This window comes from Dermacentor variabilis, chromosome 1 (assembly GCF_050947875.1).
Source record: "Dermacentor variabilis isolate Ectoservices chromosome 1, ASM5094787v1, whole genome shotgun sequence".
Lineage (NCBI taxonomy): Eukaryota > Metazoa > Arthropoda > Arachnida > Ixodida > Ixodidae > Dermacentor > Dermacentor variabilis.
In genome coordinates, this window is record NC_134568.1 from 247158471 (window position 1) to 247179486 (window position 21016).

A 21016-nucleotide genomic window follows, 5' to 3' on the forward strand; every position below is an offset into this window, starting at 1 on the left:
TATTGTTTAACCTTGGTTCATTGTGTCTGTGAGTTCTTACTTGTAATGAGTTATTTCATCTGTATTGCTGTAAGAAAAAAATTTATATGAAATTTTGATGACTCCACTCGCTCACCACTAAAAGATGTAAGCCATGCTCTGATAGCTTCAAACCGGTATGTCACACTGGTCAAAGCTGTACCAGATTGGAAAAGAAGCGACAGATATAGCTTTTAAAAGAGTGCCGAGACAAGTTTTTTTTTTTTATTTTGCTTTAGTAAGTATCTGTCGGACCAGTTCTTTAGCTTGAAACAATCGCAGTGCTACTGCCTTCAGTTTTCTTGTCACAGTTGACTGCATTTTGATGTCAAGGGAGCTCTGTAACATTATAGGCACAGCTGGTGATCGTAGTGGGGCATTGCAAATCACTGATGGGCAAAGAATGTACCAGTCAGTTCCTGTAAAACATGGTATAGTGGCCTCAGGCTGCACTTTGGCACCAAAAACTTGAGCGCATTGGGTTGTCACTTGTTCGAACAAGCTGGTTCTTGTCCACTGTGTTGCTTGAAGCTCTTCTGTGACTGCGATCCACATGAGATTATTGAAGAACCATTGAGAACGAAGAAAATAATGCTACGGAACAGCCGCAGCCGAAAAATTGCTACGGAACAGCAGGGGAACTCTGCCCGCACCAGGAGAGAGAGAGAAAAAACATTATCTCATACACCTGGTCCAGCAATTAAGTGTTCAGGAGCACCCTGGCGTGCCTTGCCATAGCTTCCCAGTAGAGCTTTATTAAGGGTGTGGTGGTGGAGTTAGCCAGTCCACCCGCCATTGGGGATGTTTTGAAATAGAGATAGATGCAAGGGATTGGGCGACGGTTGGCTTCACATAGGGGCAGTTCCAAAGAATGAATGTCGGGATTTTCTGGGTAGCCACCACAGTGCTTGCACTGGTGGGGTGGTTTTTACCGTGTGTATGGTGTAGATAGTGCTATGTGAGGAGAGAGTTGGTTTGGGTGGCACACGTGTAAGTGCTGATTTAGTGCGATTGGGACTGGTGGGGTGCTGCAACTCAACTGGTTATGTGCTGCAACTCATTTAGGGTTGCTTTTCTTTGCTGCCTAAGTTGGTTGTGGTGAGACTTGAGGTCAAAGGCATGGGGCCAGCTAACAGGAGGACCTGGTATGGTTTCAGAGGTCAGGGTATGTGCTAGTTGATTCCCACTTTGATTTGCATGGTGACACATCATTATAAGTTAGTTCATTTCCATCTATCAATGAATGCCCTGGTGCCCATTCAATTGTCACTTGTAGTTGTGGATGAGACATATAAGTGTAAGTTTTAAGGGTTTTTGAAGATACGATGAGTTAGAATGGAATCATGAGAAGGTCCTGCAGGCAACCTGGCTGTCAGTTGTTATGGGTATGTTATTTGTAGGGTAGCAGGGTAGCATAATGGTTTCTGAGATGGCCAATAACTCTGCTTCCAGCAGACTTATTGAACCATTGAACCAGGTAGCAGACCATCTTGAAATGCAGCTTCTGTATATTTATTCTGCAGAAGGTGTCTGTGATGCGAGACAATTTGCCCTGTCTGCTCCTCTGAAATGGTGCTGTGGGGGGGTACATGTTTTGAGGTATAGGTAAGACTTTTAGAGGACCAATAACATCGCATGAAGGTGTTGCTGGAAGGAGGACAGGCAGGTGTTGTGACTGGTATCCTGGATCATCAAGGTTTCTTTTTTCCATAGGCAGGCATTTGGAGATAGTGAATTTGTGCATGTCACATTGTTTCTATAGGTTGTTAAAAATACCCATTGCGTCCACTTTATCGTTAGTTATGAATTGGGGTATCCCCAGTGTCATACAGTAGCAAGCCCATAAAGCTGCGTTTAGTTTCATTTTCTGAGTTTTTGTTGGTTTTACGTATGGAAGTTGATAAAGGCTGCAGGAAAATATTAGTGCCTTTCTAATATGATGTAACTGGTCCTCTTGCTTACCTCGATATCTGTGAGTAATTTGGGATAACATGTGTTTGGACTTCTTGAACTTGTTTTAATCAGCCTTTGGTGTCAGACATACCACTTACTGTCATGCTGACGCCAGGATCACAGAATCCGAATGCATGGCTTTCGGGTAATGGGTTGATCGGCTATCTGTAAAGATATTTGGTTTTTAGCTTGGACTTTAGGCTTGCATCCTTTCGTGACTTCTGGGTATTCAGTCTTTTCTTGAGAGCAAGAGAGCCCTATAGCTTTGATGTAGTTGAGAATGATGTCAATGCCTTTTTTGGAGGGTGCACTCTGGTTGAGCTGGAGATCCAGTGTTGCACCAGAGTTGTATCGTCGGCATATGCAGTGTGTTTCAAGTGACATACTTGTTCCAGATTATTCGGGAGGTCTTTTATAGCAAGGCTAAATACTGTGAGGGACAGAATAGAGCTTTGTGGTATGCTTGTTGATAGTGGATGTGGAATTGTTTAGTAGTCATCCACCTTGACCTGCAATTGATGATTGAGATAAGAAATTTTGAATGTACCAGTATGTCTTGCCATCTAGATTGGTATCTTTAAACTTCTCCATGTTTATCCTGTGAGAAACGCTGTCAAAGGCTCCTTTGACATCTATGCTCACAATAGTCTGCAGTTCTGTGCTTTGGTGATCATACATGTCTTGGCAGATGCGAAGCATGATGCCTTGCGTTCCCTGTTTCCCATATTTCATTATAGAGGGACAGAAGATGTTTTAGAGAGAGAGAGAAAAGGATAAATGAAAGGTAGGGAGGTTAACCAGGACTGAGCCCGGTTGGCTACCCTACACTGGGGGAAGGGAAAAGGAGATTGAAATATTAAAAGAAGTTTCTAGAAAGTCCACTGTGGATATCATTCGGTCACTCAGTCCGGATCACAGAGTGTGACTCAATCCGGTAGCTTTCAAATATCGCAGCATCGCTTTTGTGGCTTTTTGTAGCTGCGATATACGAGGCCATGTTCCCAAGATCTTGTTCAAGGTGAACGGTTTTCTATCTAACTGATTGAGTACTGTGCAGAGGTCATGTCTTTCATTTTCAAGAGATGGGCAGTAGCACAGTAGATGTTCTATAGTTTCCTCAACATCGCAGGCATTGCACTTGGCGCTATCAGCCATTCCAATAAACAATGTATACGCATTGGTGAATGCGATGCCCAAACGTAAGCGGCACAGCATTGTTTTCTCATTTCGTGGAAGCCCTGGTAACAGCCGCAGTTTCATAGATGGGTCGAGGGAATGCAATCGATCTTGGCAGGTGTGCGCCACATCTCCAATGACATAGGGTGCGCTATCTTGCGTTGGGGTGCGTCAGTCCGCGATAAACGTACAGAAACAAGGTTGCTCCTTCGTGTGCCTTTGTGTGCATTTCTAGCAGCTTCGTCAGCGAGGTCGTTGCCGGAGACACCGCAGTGGCCAGGCAGCCACTGAAACAGGACGTCGTGTCTTTTCGCGATCATATGATGGTACATTTCTCATATCTCCGACACGAGTTGTTCACAGGACCCGCGATGAAGAGATGACAGGAGACATTGTAACGCCGCCTTCGAATCGCAGACTATTGCCCACCGATTAGCCGATTGGTTGTTAATATAATCAATGGCACCAGGGCAACAAGCTCCGAACCGGTCGATGTTGTCAAGTGAGAAATCTTGTGCCGGATGCTTATTGATTGTGATGTATAACCATTGCGCCGGTGGAGCTGGTCTGAGTGCAAGAGCCATCCATATATATGTGGACTTGTTCAAAGTAGAAAGTGTGCAAACAATCCAGAGCTGCTTGCTTCAAGGCCAAGGTAGGCAGGTCGGTCTTCTTTCTTATCCCTGGAACCGTAAGACACACTTGAGGTTGTTTTAAACACCATAAAGCTGAGGTTGAACATGCTGAAGGTGTGAAGGCCAATGTTAGGAGGCACAATGGATGCTGACCTCGTTGGAGAAGGATGCCTGTGATCGTCGTTCTGGCAGGCAGGCAAGAGAGCTTGATCGCATCCGTGAAACATGATGAACATGGGCCCTAAGTGTGTCGGTGCTAATGTAAGTCATGATCGGATGGTCTTGAGCAATTATAATGGTTCCTGCTGCTGAGGCGCTCGGTGGAAGGCCTAGCAAACACATAGTGCCTGTGCTTGCATGCTCTGAAGTTCTCGAAGATTTGACTTGCATGTTTTAGCAAGCACGGGAGAGCTATAACATAGGAATCCCATAAAAAGTGCTCGATATAACTGCAGCATGGAGCCCACTGACGATTCCCATGTTTTGCCGGTGATGAACTTGAAGACGTGAACAATAGATGTGAGCTTCTTCAAGTTTGCAACCTGAGGGCTCAAGAGAGGTCCCAGTCAACAGTGACACCTAAAAACCAATAATTTCTCTTGTAGGAGATAGGCTGGCCATTGATGCATACCGGATAACGAGACATCGCTTTTCACGTAAAAGCGACTAACGCACATTTTTCCGTTGAGATGGTTAGGCCTTGTGTGTGAAGATAGTCGGATGCCTGTGTTGTTGCTTTCTGTAGCCTTGCGTGAACCTGCAGGCGAGTGAGCGCTGATGTCCAGGTGCAGATGTCGTCGGCGTAGATTGAGACACTCACTGTTTCCGGTAGGGATTCGGCCCGCCCAAGAAGCGCAAGGTTGAAAAGAATAGGGATGTTCTAAATGGCTCTTGGGCAAAGGGGCTATAATCCCGTATGTAATTCTGTCATCCTGGAGCAGAGTGTACCTTTAGATCAGCTGTGACTCTGTGAAGTTAGCCAGTGTGAATGCTTGGCCACTGCCCAGCTGGTATCTGTGAGGTTTAGTGGGCTGATTCCACAAGGGCATAGCAGGTGTTTAGTATGACTGTGCCGATTGTTTCAGAGTCACTCTCAATTCGTAGCTGTAGTCTAGATGTGGTGTGCTTGGGTTTTGCCTGGCCCAACAGCAACCATACAATGGCCTATGTACAGGATGTGTACATTCGAGAGTTGAGTGAGTCACGCAGTGACAACCAGCTATCAGCAGCCAATTTTTCTGCATATAGGTGTGCTTCTTCTGTGATAGCTTGCATAATTTTCTGAAGGCTTTATCATTCTTTCATTTGCGGCATTTTTGTACCAAGGTTGAGAAGATGGGTGTTAATTTGGAGGTGATCTTCAAATCTCATAACCACTTTTATCACAAGCTTCTGGAAGTTGGGTATGGTGTTGCACTATTTTTTTAGGCTAATTGTGCAGAGGGGATGTGTTAAGTTTGTATCTAGAAGCATCCCAGTTGGGAATTGCAGTAGTGAGCCTATTGTTCGGTTTCTCTTGGCCCACTCGGGACGGTTATGTGCAGCAGATAATGATCACTGCCATAAGTTTCTTGCATGTTATCCCATTGAGCAGCTAAGCTTCCTCTGTACCAAGTAAGATTGGGTGAGGTGTCTCGTTATACACTATTTCCTACCCTGGTGGAGAAGCTCAAATCAGTAAGTAGTGTTAAGGACTGGGTGGAGGCCAGTTGATGCGCTCTTCTCCCGGCTGTCGTGATATCAGTGTGTCCATGGTTCGTGTGATGGCTGTTGAAGTCTCTGAGCAGGAAAGTTTGGAATTTACAATTGGCCTGATGGAGTTGACTTGAACAGTACTTGTCTGGTTTGTGTGTTTGTGGTAAGCACTAGGAGTTGATAATTACGGCACTGTCATCACTGCCTGGTAGACAACATTTAATAGCCACTGTTTCCTGGGCTGTATTATTGACGTGTGCAGTTATGGAGCTGAACAGCAGCTGTTTGGCTGTCAGAATTGTTGTCATGACAAGAGGAGGGGAGGCTGCTTGCTGCAATCTGCGCTGTCGGAGAATGCTAGGTTCCGAGTGGGTGCCGCAGCCCGGCAGGGTTATATTAATGCTGTACGTTTCCTGTAGGGGGCTAAATTGTCTGGTGGATGGGGAGCCATCTGAATTGTATGCAGCATCATATGCTCTATCTCTCTTTCTGCAGATATGTCTGCAGTTTCTCTGCTAAGTTCTTGGATGTGAAAGGGGTGTGGTAGATTGGGTATTGGTATTAAAATTTCATGTCAATGGTGCAGTATTCTTGGTTGTGGGTAGGTGAAATTTTTTAAGGAACACTTTTTACACTGGCCACTTGTTGTTTGCACAGGTGAATGTGAGCGAGAGCCGATGTTTCAGCCATTTTTTCTACTTTCTCTGCCAGGGCGGTGACATTGAATATCCACTTGGTGAGGATATCTTAGTGTGCTGGTGTTGATGAGTGGTGCCTATCTTTGAAATTTGGTAGTTAGGGCATCAGTTTTGTTAGAGAAAGTGTCGTTTTTCTTTTCTGAAATTAACTTCAGAGGCAGCTGATTGCTCCTCTGGAGGGTCTGTTATTTCTTGTGCTGAGTGCTCATTCGGCGTGAGCTGATGCCTGCAAAAGCCTGCTGGCATAGCCCTGTCTGCACTGAATGGGTTGGAGTTGACAACAGCTGCCTGGGCATAGCTGGAAGATTTATGGGGTGGACGTTTCGGAGCTGCCTGGTGGTGTTGAGGGAGTAGGACAGGTAGGCAGGTTGGCTCACTCACCTGTCGGTTTGAGAAGCAAATTTTCTTGGGTTTGAATCGCCTTGGCGCTGGGAAGGGCTCTTCCTGCTCAAGTAGGCTCCAGCTTTCTTCATGTGGTCTGCTGGGGCTGGCCAAGTGCTCGAAACAATTCCTGGTCGGTAGCACTGGCCACTCCTTGCTTGGTTGCCAAAACATGTCCACATTTCAAGTGGGTATGTCTTGCAAACTCATAGACTACAATTGCAATATGTGCTGTAAAGTAATTAAGAAGTTAATTTGTGAAATTGTTAATTAGTTGAATATGTGTTTCGATTTTTCGTGCTGGTAATGTCTGCCTCTTAGAAAAATCCAGCTGAAGTACAAGAATTATGCTATCTGCCACAGGTGATTTTTAAAAATTCAGAATAAGTTAAAAATGACCACCTTGTATATTTAAGCAGCAGAGGTACATGAGTTTCAGTTTCAGTTTATTTATTTCATATGTGGATACATGCTTACATAAGTATACAGAAGGAGGTCCCGGAACGTGTGGCTGAAAGGGAGGGGACCTCCTGTCATAAAATATATACATTTGTGCAAATATACATCACCTTTGAAATTTTATCATTAATGCAGTTCATAATGTCGTAGTTCAGTGACCTAATGCCATTAGTGAAGGCAGTGGTGACGTGTCAACATGCTTCAATGCCAAATACAGTTAGTGCTGGGGTTGTGTCCTGGTCTTGGTGCTGTGGCAGCAACTTGGGGCTTGACTAGAAAGCCACTCTTGGTGTATTATTTCTGTAATGTTGTGAAGGCTGATATGACTGTTATATCATCTGATACTTATGATTTTGCTAAGAAAGGCCAGGTTCCACTAGTTTTACTGTTGCAGTTTCCTTTGACAACATGTCTAATCATCATCTTCAACCTATTTATGTCCACTGTAGGATGAATGCATCTCCCAGTGATCTCCAATTGCTCTTGTCTTATGCCAGCCGACACCATTTTACGCCTACAAATTTCCTAATTTCATTATATCTAGTTTTATGCTGTCCCTCACTATGCTTCCATTCTCTTGGCACCCATTCTGTAACTCTGATAGACCACTGATTATGTGCCCTATGAATTACATGTCCTGCCCAATGCAAAATGTTTTGTCCTATTATGAAATAAAATAAAAGTTTCTTGTGCCCTCCTATTTAATTAAGGAGGGAAGGTGGTGGGAAAGAGAAAATTATTCATGGCTGTGTATAACAGTGTCCTTTTTTTTACAATTCTAGTAATTTCAGAGTGTAATTTTTCAACCAGAAAAACTTTGTTCTTAAAGACAAAGATGCATGATTTTAAATGGGATGCTGCAATGCATGGTTAGCATGTTGACAAAAAGAAGTGAGAGATTATAACACTGACTTGGCTTCATTGCTGTCTACTGCCTGGAGTTATGCCCATTAGGAAACAACTTAGAAATGTTCCTTCAGCTGTTAATTTTTTGATAAAGCTTATGCCATTAGAATTGGCTATAATTAGGAATTCAATGTTATGGTGTTTATTTTTATGAGATTCAGTGGGTTGTTATTGGCACTATTTGCTGTCATAAGATTTTCTATTTAAAGCATTTATTTTATGTATCTTCCACCTTTAGAGTGTCTTCAGGTTTTAAAAAAAAATTTAGTATTTGTTTAGTTACTGCCAAAGGAAAAGAAAAGCAAAGGTGTCATGCTTGACACCTTTCAAAAGAAGTGTGAAATTAAAATTACAGCACATTGTAGTATATGTACATTCTTGTCGCCCATAATGCTAACCAAAGAGCTCTTGCGAGTTTGGAACTTTTCTAAAATTTGTGGTAGCTTTCACTTATATAGTGGTCTGCTTCCAGAATTCCTGAGAAATCTATTAAACATTCGGGGCTGACATCAGGGGGGTATTCTGTAATTGCCTGCCTAATGGACTAACCATTTTAGCCACAGCTGATTGGCTGGAGCTGTATGAGCAAGAAGGAGGCAGGCTGGGGGTGCCTGCCTCCTCGCTCGTTCTCCAGCCCAGCCAATCAGCACTTCAGCAGCAGTGAAAATAGACAGTCCATTATGCAGAATAACCCCCCAGGACAAAATCTGGAGACCTCTGGAAGCACATGTAATGCTTTGGTCACTCAAATGGCAGCACTATATTTAGTTTAATATGGAGCTGCATGAAGCTTCGCTCCACATTGGCACTGGACACCACTAGATGCAGGTGTTAGTATGAATGACGATTGGTTCATACTAGCAGTGCTAGCTCCCCTCTTGTATTTCTCCGTTTGTGATGTGTAATGTAATAATTATGATGTGATATGGCGTATTGCTTGAGATGATATAGCGTACTTTTGTATGCATCAGCACTGGTTGGGCCTGTCTAAGCCTGATTTTGCAAAGCAGGAAATTGGAAATTAAGGCACTTTTTTGTTTACCCCAAATCCATAAAAGAAATTTGCAGACAATTTCTCCTATTTATTAGTCTATCTGAACTCTTGTCAAAATAATACTGCTCAAAATGTCATTAATTCAGACCATGTTGTGTAGATTACCATCTGTTTTGCTGGCATGAAAACTGATAGCAGCACTGCATCGTTGTGATATGTTTTGCAGCCTCTATGTATGCAAGAGACTTCTGGGACACAGCGAAACCTGCATATTTGCACACTAGTACTTTCTCGTTGCTGAAACATTAAAAATTATGTGGGACAGAAATAGGATGTTTGGCATAGGGTGGCAGGCTTTTTAAAATGGGAATCACTTTGTGCGTGCTTCAATTGCACCATTGTGGTAAGGTTTTCCTATTGGTTGGCACAAACTTAAAGTTAGCCTTTACAAAAAGAAATTGGCTGTCTTAAAAGTGTGAAATTGGATCTTGTTCTTTTTTTTTTTTCATAATGATTCTTTATAGCAAAGACACATAATTTTAGTATCATGTTACTTATGTTGGGTCATGTTACATGTTTAAAGATATTAATAATTTGGGATTTTAGCATTACACACTTGAACTTTTTGCAAATAGCATGCCTATTAATCTGGGAAATTTACTGACAACTTATGTATTAAAAAGAGCTGTGAAGTGCAAGGATTAATGAGTCTTTCTGCAGGCAAAGGCCTCTCAGACAGAGTTCTTCACAACATGACTGTACTGTTGCGTACTCAGCACTATCAAGCAGTAGTGCAGCTCATGACGTTATGAAATAAATTTTCTTTCCGACCAAAGTGGGCCACATTAATGAGCATATAGTTCTATAAGTTATTGCATATAATTGATAAGTCAGACTTTTCTTTCATTTCAGTGAGCTGTTAGTGGAGGCATCTTATAACGAAACATCTCTTGGCTTACCCATTGTCTTCAAGTAGCTGCTGTAAAGATGTTTTTTGATAGTAAAAACCAATTACTCCTAGCCACCCTGCTTTCTAGATTTTAGTTGTCTAATGTTGAATTAAAATAAAAAGAAAGAAAAAGCAAATAACACATATTTTTCAAATAACAATGAAGATCGGCCTTTATTGTGAAGATCTGATAAATCTCATTGGTGGTCAATTATGGAGGCGTGCTAGCCAGGAAGCATATTTGGACATCATGTAAGAAAAGACTTGGCAGTACCATCATATGCTATTAGTCAGTGACTGGTCAAGAATGCAACATCAAGTGCCTTTCAAATACTGCATGTATGTATGTGCCGCCAAATCACTTTGTCTGATTCTTCCTGTCTTTCCTCCTCCTTTGTGTCCAAGTTTCTGCCTTCACCTTGCACTGCCATGTCATGAAACTCCTTACCACGCTGGGGACACCTTTTGTTCTTGCAATGTGAGTGATAGTCATGTTGGTGAAGCAATGAAACAGGTCTTTTGGCCTTCCCTGGTGTGCCTTCTTTGGTGCCTGTCCACCTGTACAATGGGCGGGTATGTTTGTCAAGGGCATTCTTTGAACAGGGGGTCAGGGAAATCCCTTCTGTGCACTTTGCAAACAACCCATTTGTGGTGTGAGTTATCGTTGGTCCAACCTACATTGCATAACAGCAGCATACTCATTGCTGCTGAGCTGCTGGAACACCTCCTCTTCACGCCAGTGTGATCTATAAGAGCATATATTCTTTGAAAGGCAGGCACATCATGCCTTTTTTGGGAGGAGCCACTCCTGCATTCCTGACTTGTCACTTAGCTTACATATTGCAAATGCATTTTAGTAAATTCTGTGAAGTGTTATTTTTTTGTCTACTGCAATAAGTTTTAATTTGTCTTAGGTATTTGTCTTCATTAATTTTTTTGCTAATCTGTTATGGTGTATGGGGTTGTTTTGTTTAACGGCCTCTCTTTTTTCAACACTTTCAAGTGTTGTAATGTAGAGTGTGCAACTTGTTTCTGCAGAGATACCGCTACCATAGGCCTCCTGAACATGACGTGAGTATAAGCTAGCACTGGTCTGGGAACTTTGGTGTCACTGTTCACTTTTCACTGCACTTTGCACACCCAGGACCACCGAGCAAGTTGGCATTTTACCTTTGCTGTAAAATCTAACACTTCACAGCGAAACTTTTCTTGACTTTGGCCACTCTATTGGCATATATTCTTGCTTTGGGTTCCTTTTAGCATGTGCACAATAAAAGCAAACTGGTGCCAGCTTGCCATTCGTTGTGCTGTTGTGCGCAAATGAGAATACAAAGCCCACATAGAGGTCCAAATGTACAAATATGCTTGTTTTTAGGAGCATCTTGCGCTGTTGCACTGTGCTGGGAACAACCAGGCTAATGCTTCAGTCATCTGGTAGACGCTTGGCCCTAAGCCTTTTTTCATTTGCACAGAGTGGCCTTATCAAAGAAATGTATATCTGTGTGATCTAGTTCTTACGAATGCACTGAACACTTCAGCACAACATATAGGTTTATCACCGTTACTGCACTGTGGGTCTGTGCACAAATTCCTTGTAGCCACTCTGATAAGTAGCACAGGTCCCCAATACCTCATTCACCTGCATAGATGAAAAATTCTTGATGAACCTTTGCTGCTGTGAAGGACCCATTCCATAAAGTAGTTGCCCCCTGGACTGAATGACAGTGTTCTTAGTATCAATGGCTATTGAAGTGTTTCATGTAGATGATGCAGCAAGAATGGTTGTACTGCTTGTGCAAATAAGAAATGGCAAAGTGTTGAAGGAATTGTGCATCCTATTTGAGCAGGCAGGGCAGCTATTTTTTACTGCATCAGTACAGAGCAGTGCTGCATTATATTTTTGGCATTAGTCACTGCTAATTAGCATCGACTTTCAACATTTTCTAGTTTTTATCCTGTCTTGAATGTGCACGTTTATTCAAGGAATGCCTGCTTTACTGCAAGCATTACTACAGTCCTCACTGTTCTATTATCTTTTTGTCTGCACAAAAGTTATATTCCCCATAGTCTTGAGAGCCATAGCCTGCATTATACTCATTTTATGTTTCCATTGCCACTTAAGTACTGGTGAACTGTTTGGTCATTCAGATTGTGCCACATGCTCAAGGTGATTGTGTTCAGAATAATATTCACTGTGGTCACAAAGCAAGAATTTAATTTCATTTTCAGCGTCATCATCTTGAAAAGCCATGCATGAGCCATGCAAAATAAACTGCATGAGAGAGCAAGTTTTCTCCTGGGTAACATTTCTGATCATATTGTGACATCATTACAAACTAAGTGAATGTCTATATCTGCCTATATACTCATTTTTTTAGTTTTGCAGCATTCAGATGCAAGAATGTGATAACACGACAGTATGTGACTATGTTTTTTTGTCTTGAATCCCAAAACCATAGAAGAAATCGACCGCCATTACCAGCTTGCTTCTTTCTTGTACTTTGTTGACTTCTGGTTCTTTCACTGTTGACGCACCCTGCACTACTCAAGCACACATCTCTTGCAGCTGTCGCATATCTCTTCATTTCTAACAAGTTTTCATGAACTAAATAAAGATCACTAAGAATGTAAGGTAGGCACTTTCAACTTTTTCTTTGAGCCTGATTTGCAGCTGAGGGTGCAGTAATAGCATTTGCTATGAAGGAAAAAATTGTTTTGGTTTGCAGTAGCCTGCTAAGGGCAGGTGGTGCTGTAGTAGTATGCTGAGCTGATTGCAGCATATTTGTTGATGTAACATGTATGGCCAGCAATTATTAGCCACTAATCCTTAGAAATGGGAACAGTTATAAGCATTTTGCCAGCTTGTATCACTGCTACTAAGTAATTTTGCAGCATTACTGTCATTGGAAAACAAAACAAAAGTTGCCGCTAGTCCAAGAACTTTTGTATACTGAAGAGTTGTAGTCTGTGCTTATGAGAACTGATTAAAATATTGACAATGGAGCATGCATTTTTTGGAACATGTAGTAACCACCCAGCATAAGCAATGGGTACGAGAGTTCATGACTCGCTCCAATGTGCCTCAGTTGTCATTTTGTGAATTGGCTGAAGGTGTGATGCAGGTGTGATAGTATCTCAATGATGCCTTGATTATCTCGATTGATTTGACTTATGACTAATTCGTAGTGTTTAACGTTCCAAAACAATACTTTGGCTGTGAGAGATGCTGTAGTGCAGAGCTCTGGAATAATTTTGACTGCCTGTAATTCTTCAATGTGCCCCTATCAAAGTACAGGAACGTTTTTGCATTTCGCCCCCATCAAAATGCGGCTGCCATGGCTGAGAATTTAACTCGTGACCTCATGCTCAGCAGCCGAACACTATAGCCACTGAGCTGCAGCGGCAGGTTTTTGATTATCTCAGTTCAAGTGTGAGTTTTTGGTCAGGCAGATTAGGCAAGTAGCACTCGTCACTGCACCGTGTTGACTGCTCTGGTTTTGCATTTCATACCTACAGTGAATTTTCATATTTTTCTCATTTAACTCTTCTTAATGTGTGGGCATAGGTAACTAGTAAAGGACTCAATTTTGGAGAATCAAGTCTTAGTAAGTGTGTGTGCAACTCCTGCTTTGTTTAAATCGAATTTCTGAGCTGGCTATTAACGTTGGCATATTAAAAATAATGGGAATAGTAGAAACAAGCAAAGGTGCTCTATACATGTGCAAAGCACAGCGATGCAATGTATAGATAAACATTGCATGCCTATGTGTATGAGTTGAGGCGCTTGTGGCACATTGTATAATAATGTTCCTGCAGCAAAAATTGAAAGTGCTCATCCACAGAATGATGGTTGCAACAATAGTTGATCATGAATTCTAGTGCCCATCTGAAGTGATGGCAGGCACCAATCAGGTCTGACGGCATGTCATTCTCTCTGACCACTGGACATGCAGTTTCTTCTGAGTACTAACAACTGGTGCTGAATTTGTGGCTTGCATAACTTCAGTCATTGAAAATACACATTCATCAACAAGATACACAAACAAAAGAATCCAAGTGCAACAACACTGTACTGCGTAACAATGGTGCTGTTCGATCTCAGTGTGGTATCATGACTATACTTGGTAGTTTTTAACAGATAATATCACCAGAATAAGCACTTATTGCTGGGTGTTTTGTGCCCTTGCAAAAAATCACTTTTTTGTTATGGTGTGTTACTGGTTCATTATGAGGACCGCATGCTGCATACAAGGCTGCTACTTGTCGGCCTGAAAATTACATCAGAGCTTTCCTTTTCTGCAAGAGTTTACTTTTCAGATGATGATTTGAATTGCTTTTCATGAAGGCATAATGCTTCATCGGACACAATGAGAAAAAGCATGCTCCGTGCATTTCATCTGCAAAAAACTGATGGTTACGACATCACTTTGTCGCATATAACATTTGAGCTGCTTAGGCGCAAAGGGGGCTTCAGGAAAGGTGGTTTCACATATGTCCCACTAACTCTTTAGAGAACTGGAGAAAGTGGGACAATATGGTCCTGGTGACCACATACACCGGGTTGTTGTAACTAAGAAAATTCATGTGCTCAAAGCTGAATCATAGTTGCACTCTTGCAAACAGCAACATCTCGTTACATACATATCTTCACTTTTCTTCATGGAAAAGCAAAAAACATGGCACAAGAGCACTTTGCAGAGTTTGCATACAAGTGTCGTTCTGATTTCCTTTGCCTTGGTAGAACACCATCTGCACCGTTTACGCCCCGTTGTCTTCATAGGGTGGTGGTCACCTCCATGAAGTCTGAATTGTTCATTAACACCGACCATCTTCTGCACAGACTGACGTCCACGCTTCTTGTGCTGAAACGTGGGTATTGCCCTCTTTTTCTTGAAGCTCTGACCACCAACGAGCTCTCTTCCAAGGGCAAGGTGAAACCACAAGTATTCATTTGGTGTGATGTGGTAACACTGAATGAAAGTGTTGAAGACAGCTGCATCTAAGATATAGTAGAAGAGCCTGTACCAACCCTTTTTCGACCTCCGGTCACGCGCATATTCATTCAATTTTTGGTCAAATCTGTCCACATCTCCCATATACTTATTCTAGTCAGAGACTACTTTGGGGCATGTCACACCCACCTTGGTTCCATTTGCAAGCATACTTTGGATGGCTCATGAAAGTTCGACAGTATAGTCACATTCCTGTCGTCACACCACTGGTATGCCGTCAATTGTCTCTTTCATCGACAAACATATTCTCTTCTTTTCAGCTTCTGATCCTTTTTGATTTCATGTGGTATATATTTTGTTTGTCTAAACCATGCCTGCTGCCATAATTTGCTTTTCTGATAGCTCGTTCATAATCTTGGTTGTAGTGAAAAAGTTATCAAAGTAGTGTGTACTGTTCACTTAAACATTTTTGCAAAGATAAATAATGACATGTTCTTCAAGTGTAAGTCCAGATTCTCATTCTGTAGACTATCCTTCATATATTTGAAACTTGCATAAATAGCCAGTTGCAGAGTTGGCTCTACACCACACTTTGTAACTGTGTTTGATTGTTTTCATGGAGGTATACTGTTTCAAGGCTGAGCATCCCTTGAAGTGTACCATACTTTTATCAATTGCCTGATGGGTGGAAGGCCTGTACTCTTCAAGAAATCTTTGATTCAAGGCATCCACAAGTGGCCTTATCTTGGTCAATCTATTGAAACCATCTTCACCTCAACCTTTTATCTGCTCATTGTCGTAGAAGTGCAATGTGTTCATGATGGCCTGAAATCTCTTGAAGCTTATCACACTAGATATCTCCTTGACATTGAAAGAACTGTTGGTACTCCAATAAAGGTACATGTGATGCATGGGATTGACACTCATCAGAAGTAGAATGCCCAATTAGGCTTTGAGTTTCTCTTTTCTAGGGTCACGCCACCCTTTTCGAGCCTCGTGCTTCGCATAACAGTTAGTTTCAAGCACGATCATTTCAAGCACATCATCGCCGAAATGGAGACTGAATGACTCGGAAGGTGTACAAGACGAGGATAACTTGCTTGAGTACTGCGGTCCCCAGTTACTCACAGTGTGGTAAGTGAGAACTGGCGGAGCTGTCGGCCACGGAGTGGTTGCTTTGGTGACACAATCTCTGCTGTCAGGCTTGCTGTCCAGTTCTTCTGGCTCAGAAGTTCTCACGCAGCTTCTTTGGTTTTCTGACGTACAATGTTCGCCTCCTTTTTCCTGTGCTTGTGGACTGCCGATCAAGCCTGTCGTCATCCAAGTCACTCTCCTCAACCGGCGCCAGTGTGAACATGAATTCCGTCTCACTATCTGCCAGCTCACTCTCAATGTCGCTTTTTTGGAAATCATATGGAAGGCTGAACGGAAGCTCAACCACTTCTTCAACTGAAAGCGACCTCCCTGAACAAAAAGAGAATGCAACAGTGCACTTGAATTGCCTAGGTCAGCGAAACACTATTTAGACGTAGGAAACTTAGCCAGCTAACATATGTGTCTCTCACGTTGCACAAGTTTATACGTAATCATTACAACAATGAAAACATAAAACATAATGCAGTGATCCCATATATAACGCTGCAAAAGAAATAAAACTTTCAGACTTACTTGTCATGCCGTAATTACTTCCTGTCGATTCAAAATTCAGGCAAATACATACGGCCTCAGCATGTGAAACGCTAGGAAGATAACGTTAGAAAGGGCTGCCCTCTGCTGCTTTGGAGAAAAAGGACATTTAAAATGTTTGCTTATTTAAAACAAGATGGTGATAGCATCGATGCAAGCACTTTGATGGAGAAGGATGTTTTAACTTCAGTCAAAAAATAAGATGTATGTGTCCCGTTGTTCCATGAAGGGTTAATTTTTGTGAAAAATTAGTCATGAACATTTCTCAATTGAAACACAAAAAATATGGCGGCCTTCCACCATGCAAAGTTTTGTGCCGACAGATTGTTCCATGACTTGAGATTGGGCCATAAATGCAGACTATTAAGCTTTCTAATGTAAATTTGTTTACACTATTCCTTTCTTGTGTATCAATGTGCTTCACGATTTGAAGAGATACCCTTTAGTTCAAATGCTTTTGTAGTGCCCATGTGTCTCTGTCATCGTTAGACTTTTGGCCACCAAGATCAAATTGTTATGACTAATTGTTATGACTGTTATGAAGCAATATTTCTACTAGTCCGAACGATGTGCTCAGACATTTTGTTACAGACATTTGTTAAATTTTGAAGCAGGGCATTCCATTTGGCATGCATTCTTTTCTTTACTTTCACCTACTTGTACAGTCAGTAATTTTTAATCAGGGTTGTCACATCTCATGCATTCAGTTGTGAGCTGCCTGTGCTTCACAATCTCACTGGTATGTTGCACCGATGTTACCGCCATGCATTGCACCAACTGAGGTGCACTGTTCTATGTGCATGTAGGCGCACGGCCCCTAAATATCCTGCTCTATTTATTAATAGATAACCAAACACTAATGATCAGTCTTTGCAGTGTGGCTTAGTGTCCATAGATGCTCTGATGTCTGCTTGGTGCTTATTGCAAAATGGCATGGTGTTGTGCAATTTCTTTAGACTTATCCACTTTTATATTATGCCTTCTGGGCTGCTGGCTTAAGCACCATTACTTTTGCACTTAGTGCTAGATTCTTGAGTGACAGCAATGAATGGTGCCTAAGCTCATCTAGTAAGTCATATTATTAATGTGATAGCATTACATGGCTCATGAGGCAGAAAATCCGGTGTAGTTGTCGGCGTTGGTGTGACCACACAGTGGTCCAAAAAGGCTACGGACCCTCGACCTTTGGTGGAAGTTGAATCAGGGATCTTTGGTGTTAATTAAGACAATAAACCCTCGACCTTTGGGGGGAGTGAACCCATGGCCTTTGGTGTAAGGCAAAATTAAGACAGTTCATTAAAATAGAGTTCATTAAGGCACTCGGACCCACAACCTTTGGTGTTAAGTCAAAGTTAATTATGACACAGTTAATTAAGACACTCGAACTCTCAACCTTTGGTGGGAGTCAAACCCACAACCTCTGGTGTTAAGGCACACTTAATTAAGGTAGCATTATTAGACATTTGAACCCACGACCTTTGGTGGGAGTCGAGCCCACGGCCATGCGTTACGTGTACCTTATGATGAACACTATTAATCACGTTGCGACGCTTCTGCTGACGTGGCCGCTTGAGTCACATGACTCTGCCAGTGCCACCAGTGGACGTCGCTTTGCTTCTCCCGACGTGGCTGCAATGCTTTTGAATTCATCCACGTAGAGATAATTGCCCCATGAATTTTTTGTGTGTCATATATTGGGGTCTAGAATTTTCGTTTTTCCAGGTGAGGGCTGGGGCTTGGCATGCTTCTCTCTCTCTCTCTCTCTCTCTCTCTCTCTCTCTCTCTCTATATATATATATATATATATATATATATATATATATATATATATATATATATATATATATATATATATATATATATTCTTACGTTGCAGAAGTCACATATTAAGGGGGGGATGTGTGGCCCTTGGAAACCGAAAAATCGCAAAAAGGGATTTTTGAAAAATAATATTTTTGGGTTGTTTGTCTCATAAACTACCTGTTCTGTAATTATCAGCACTTAATTCCACCCGCAAAGTACAGAAAAAAAATGCGTTACTTTTGGGACACCATGGCCCACAAGACACGTGCAAATGCTGAAAGGAAGACAAGCTTTGTGCTTGCGCCATTCCCAGTCCATGTGGCCTGCCCGCGCCATCTTGGAGTCATTTTGACCGTGAATTCTTTGTCTCTGTTTTTTGCCGCCTTGCAAAATGGCATCAGCAGCGCGGTTGAGGCGGTATTGGCGTTTTCCTGCGATGCAATGCAGAGCGCTGATTGGCCGGAGCAACACATTCAAATCCCGCGGGCTAAAGTGCGCCTGCCATTGGCTCCTGCGCGGGCGGCAGCGGCTGGTCCCTTCGATGCCACGCCCGCCGCGCTAACATCGTTTCCCCTTGCTCCATCCGCCTCAACAGATGCATGACAAACGTCTGCTTGCGAGCTGCTCATCACCTTGCGCTATCTTTTACATTAATTTCTCAGCGTTTTTTTTTTTTTTTTTCGCTAGTTCTGTGGCCTTAATCTCCATTGTTGCACGCGATGTCGGCAACGAAGCCCAAGACAGTGCAGATGTTCGGTGCACGGAAGCGCGATATGCCACTTGTATGAGCATCGAACTTACGATATTCCGCGGCGAGTGCCGACTGCGTAGACGCTTGCAGCAGCGGAACTGTGCTGTCGGCTGTCACCATTCGAGAATCCGACACATTGAGTGTGCCTGGATTGAGCCACAAGAGCTAATTAGGAGCTCCGCAGGAGCTTTCTAATAAAAACATATGTTCAACTTTATGGCCTGTTTTTTCAGAATGGATTTTTTCTCTAGTAGTGGTTCTGGGGAAGGCAATATCTCAAGAACTGCTCTTCAAATTTGTGTGCCGTTCTTTTTTTTTTTATTATGTTCCTGATTGACTTTGCCGCCAGGGTGTAGCAAGCTTCTTTTTTTGAAACCTGGTGCAGTTAATTTATGATAAGCAATTAATTTTTTATGAATTTGGTCATTACTGGCTACCTCAAACTCAAAGTTGTGTTAAAATTTTTTGGAGGGGAAATTAAAAAAAAAGGGGGCTTTGTATCCCCATGGGATATCTATCAAGGGATCATCGCAGTGAATTTCAGCTTCCTATGATGTCCTGGCATTTCTCCAGGCTCTTCCTCAGGCATACACATGAACCACCTAGTTAGACCTCAGTAACTTTAGAACAAACAAACCCATCTTCATGAAACTTTGCAGTTCCTCATAGTTTGGTGGTGCGAGCATACACTGAAAGTTTCATCCGGATACCTTAAAAAATAAAGAAGTTCGGCCAGGGTAGCCTCCCGCCTTAAGATCTACATATTTATCGTTCTCTGGAATGTAGCAAACTAGACTATGGATGCATAGCATATGGTTCAGCCAGACAATCAAACCTTAAGCTGTTAGATCCCATGCATAATGAAGGATTACGCTTAGCAACCGGTGCCTATAGGACCTCGCCCATTCCCAGTTTGTATTCTGAGAGTAACGAGCCGTCTTTAGATCACAGAACACAACTCATGGTGACATACATTCTAAGAGTTCGCTCATCGCCACACCATATTTGCTATAACATTATCACTCAGTGCAACAAACGACTACACTACACAAACAGGCCAAATACTATAAGACCACTCATACTTAGATTTGAAGAAAAATGCCACGACTACAATGTCCCTACTGAAGCACTTTCTGTCATGCAAAGAAAGGCCAACTAGAATAGCTCCTTGGAACAATTTCACATAATTTCTAGATTTTTCATTGGCACATCAAAAAAAAGAAACAAGATACGCCTAGTGAACACATACTACAGAAATTTCTCACAGTGCAAGACAGTTAAGACACTTGCCCAGAATTTTACACCGATGGCTCGAGGATGCCCACTTATGTCGGAAGCAGCATAATTGATGGTACACAGGAACACACACTCAGACTACCACAGTTTATATCAGTTTTCACGGCTGAGTGTTACGCCTTATGGGTGTCAGTACAAATGATTATAAATGCCAAACACAAAAAAATCTATGATCTGTACAGATTCTCTAAATGCACTTAAGGCCTTGAACACACACTCACAGTACAAACCCATCATAGGTGACGTCATACATATACTAACAAACCTAAATAAAGACCAAACCGTTCCTTTCTGCTGGGTCCCAATCCACGTTGGGATCCCTGGAAATGAAAAAGCAGGTGAATGTGCAGCAAGGGCAAGAAATCTAAATGTTTCAAGAGTTAACATACCTGTTAGGGATGGGATTCAAGCTGTTCGCAAGGCACTGCTCTCTAACTAGTAATGCGAATGGCACTCGAAAGACAACAATAAACTTCAACTCATTAAACTTGTCCTTAGGGAGTGGAAGACATGCTACCATCAGGAACGCTTCATCGAAGTAATTCTTTGCCTACTGCTACTTATTGAGAGAGGAGGAACAACCAACCTGTGACAAATGCCATGGACCGTTAACAGTAATGCACATTCTAATTGCTTGTCCACATATTGAAATGCATGGAAAAAA

At 42.2% G+C, this 21016-nt stretch overlaps 1 protein-coding gene across 7 annotated transcripts in view; it reads left to right on the forward strand.

Annotated features, from left to right (window-relative positions):
• LOC142560578 (transcription initiation factor TFIID subunit 4-like) overlaps positions 1 to 21016 on the forward strand; it is a 110465-nt gene that overhangs the window by 6410 nt on the left and 83039 nt on the right. For 5 of the 7 annotated variants that reach the window (XM_075672787.1, XM_075672810.1, XM_075672795.1 and 2 more), the window contains exon 2: positions 10903 to 10935. The exons of the other annotated variants lie outside the window; for them this stretch is intronic. In XM_075672787.1, coding sequence (XP_075528902.1) covers positions 10903 to 10935 — 33 coding nt within the window. The remainder of the gene's footprint in view (positions 1 to 10902; positions 10936 to 21016) is intronic. 7 annotated transcript variants of the gene reach the window in all.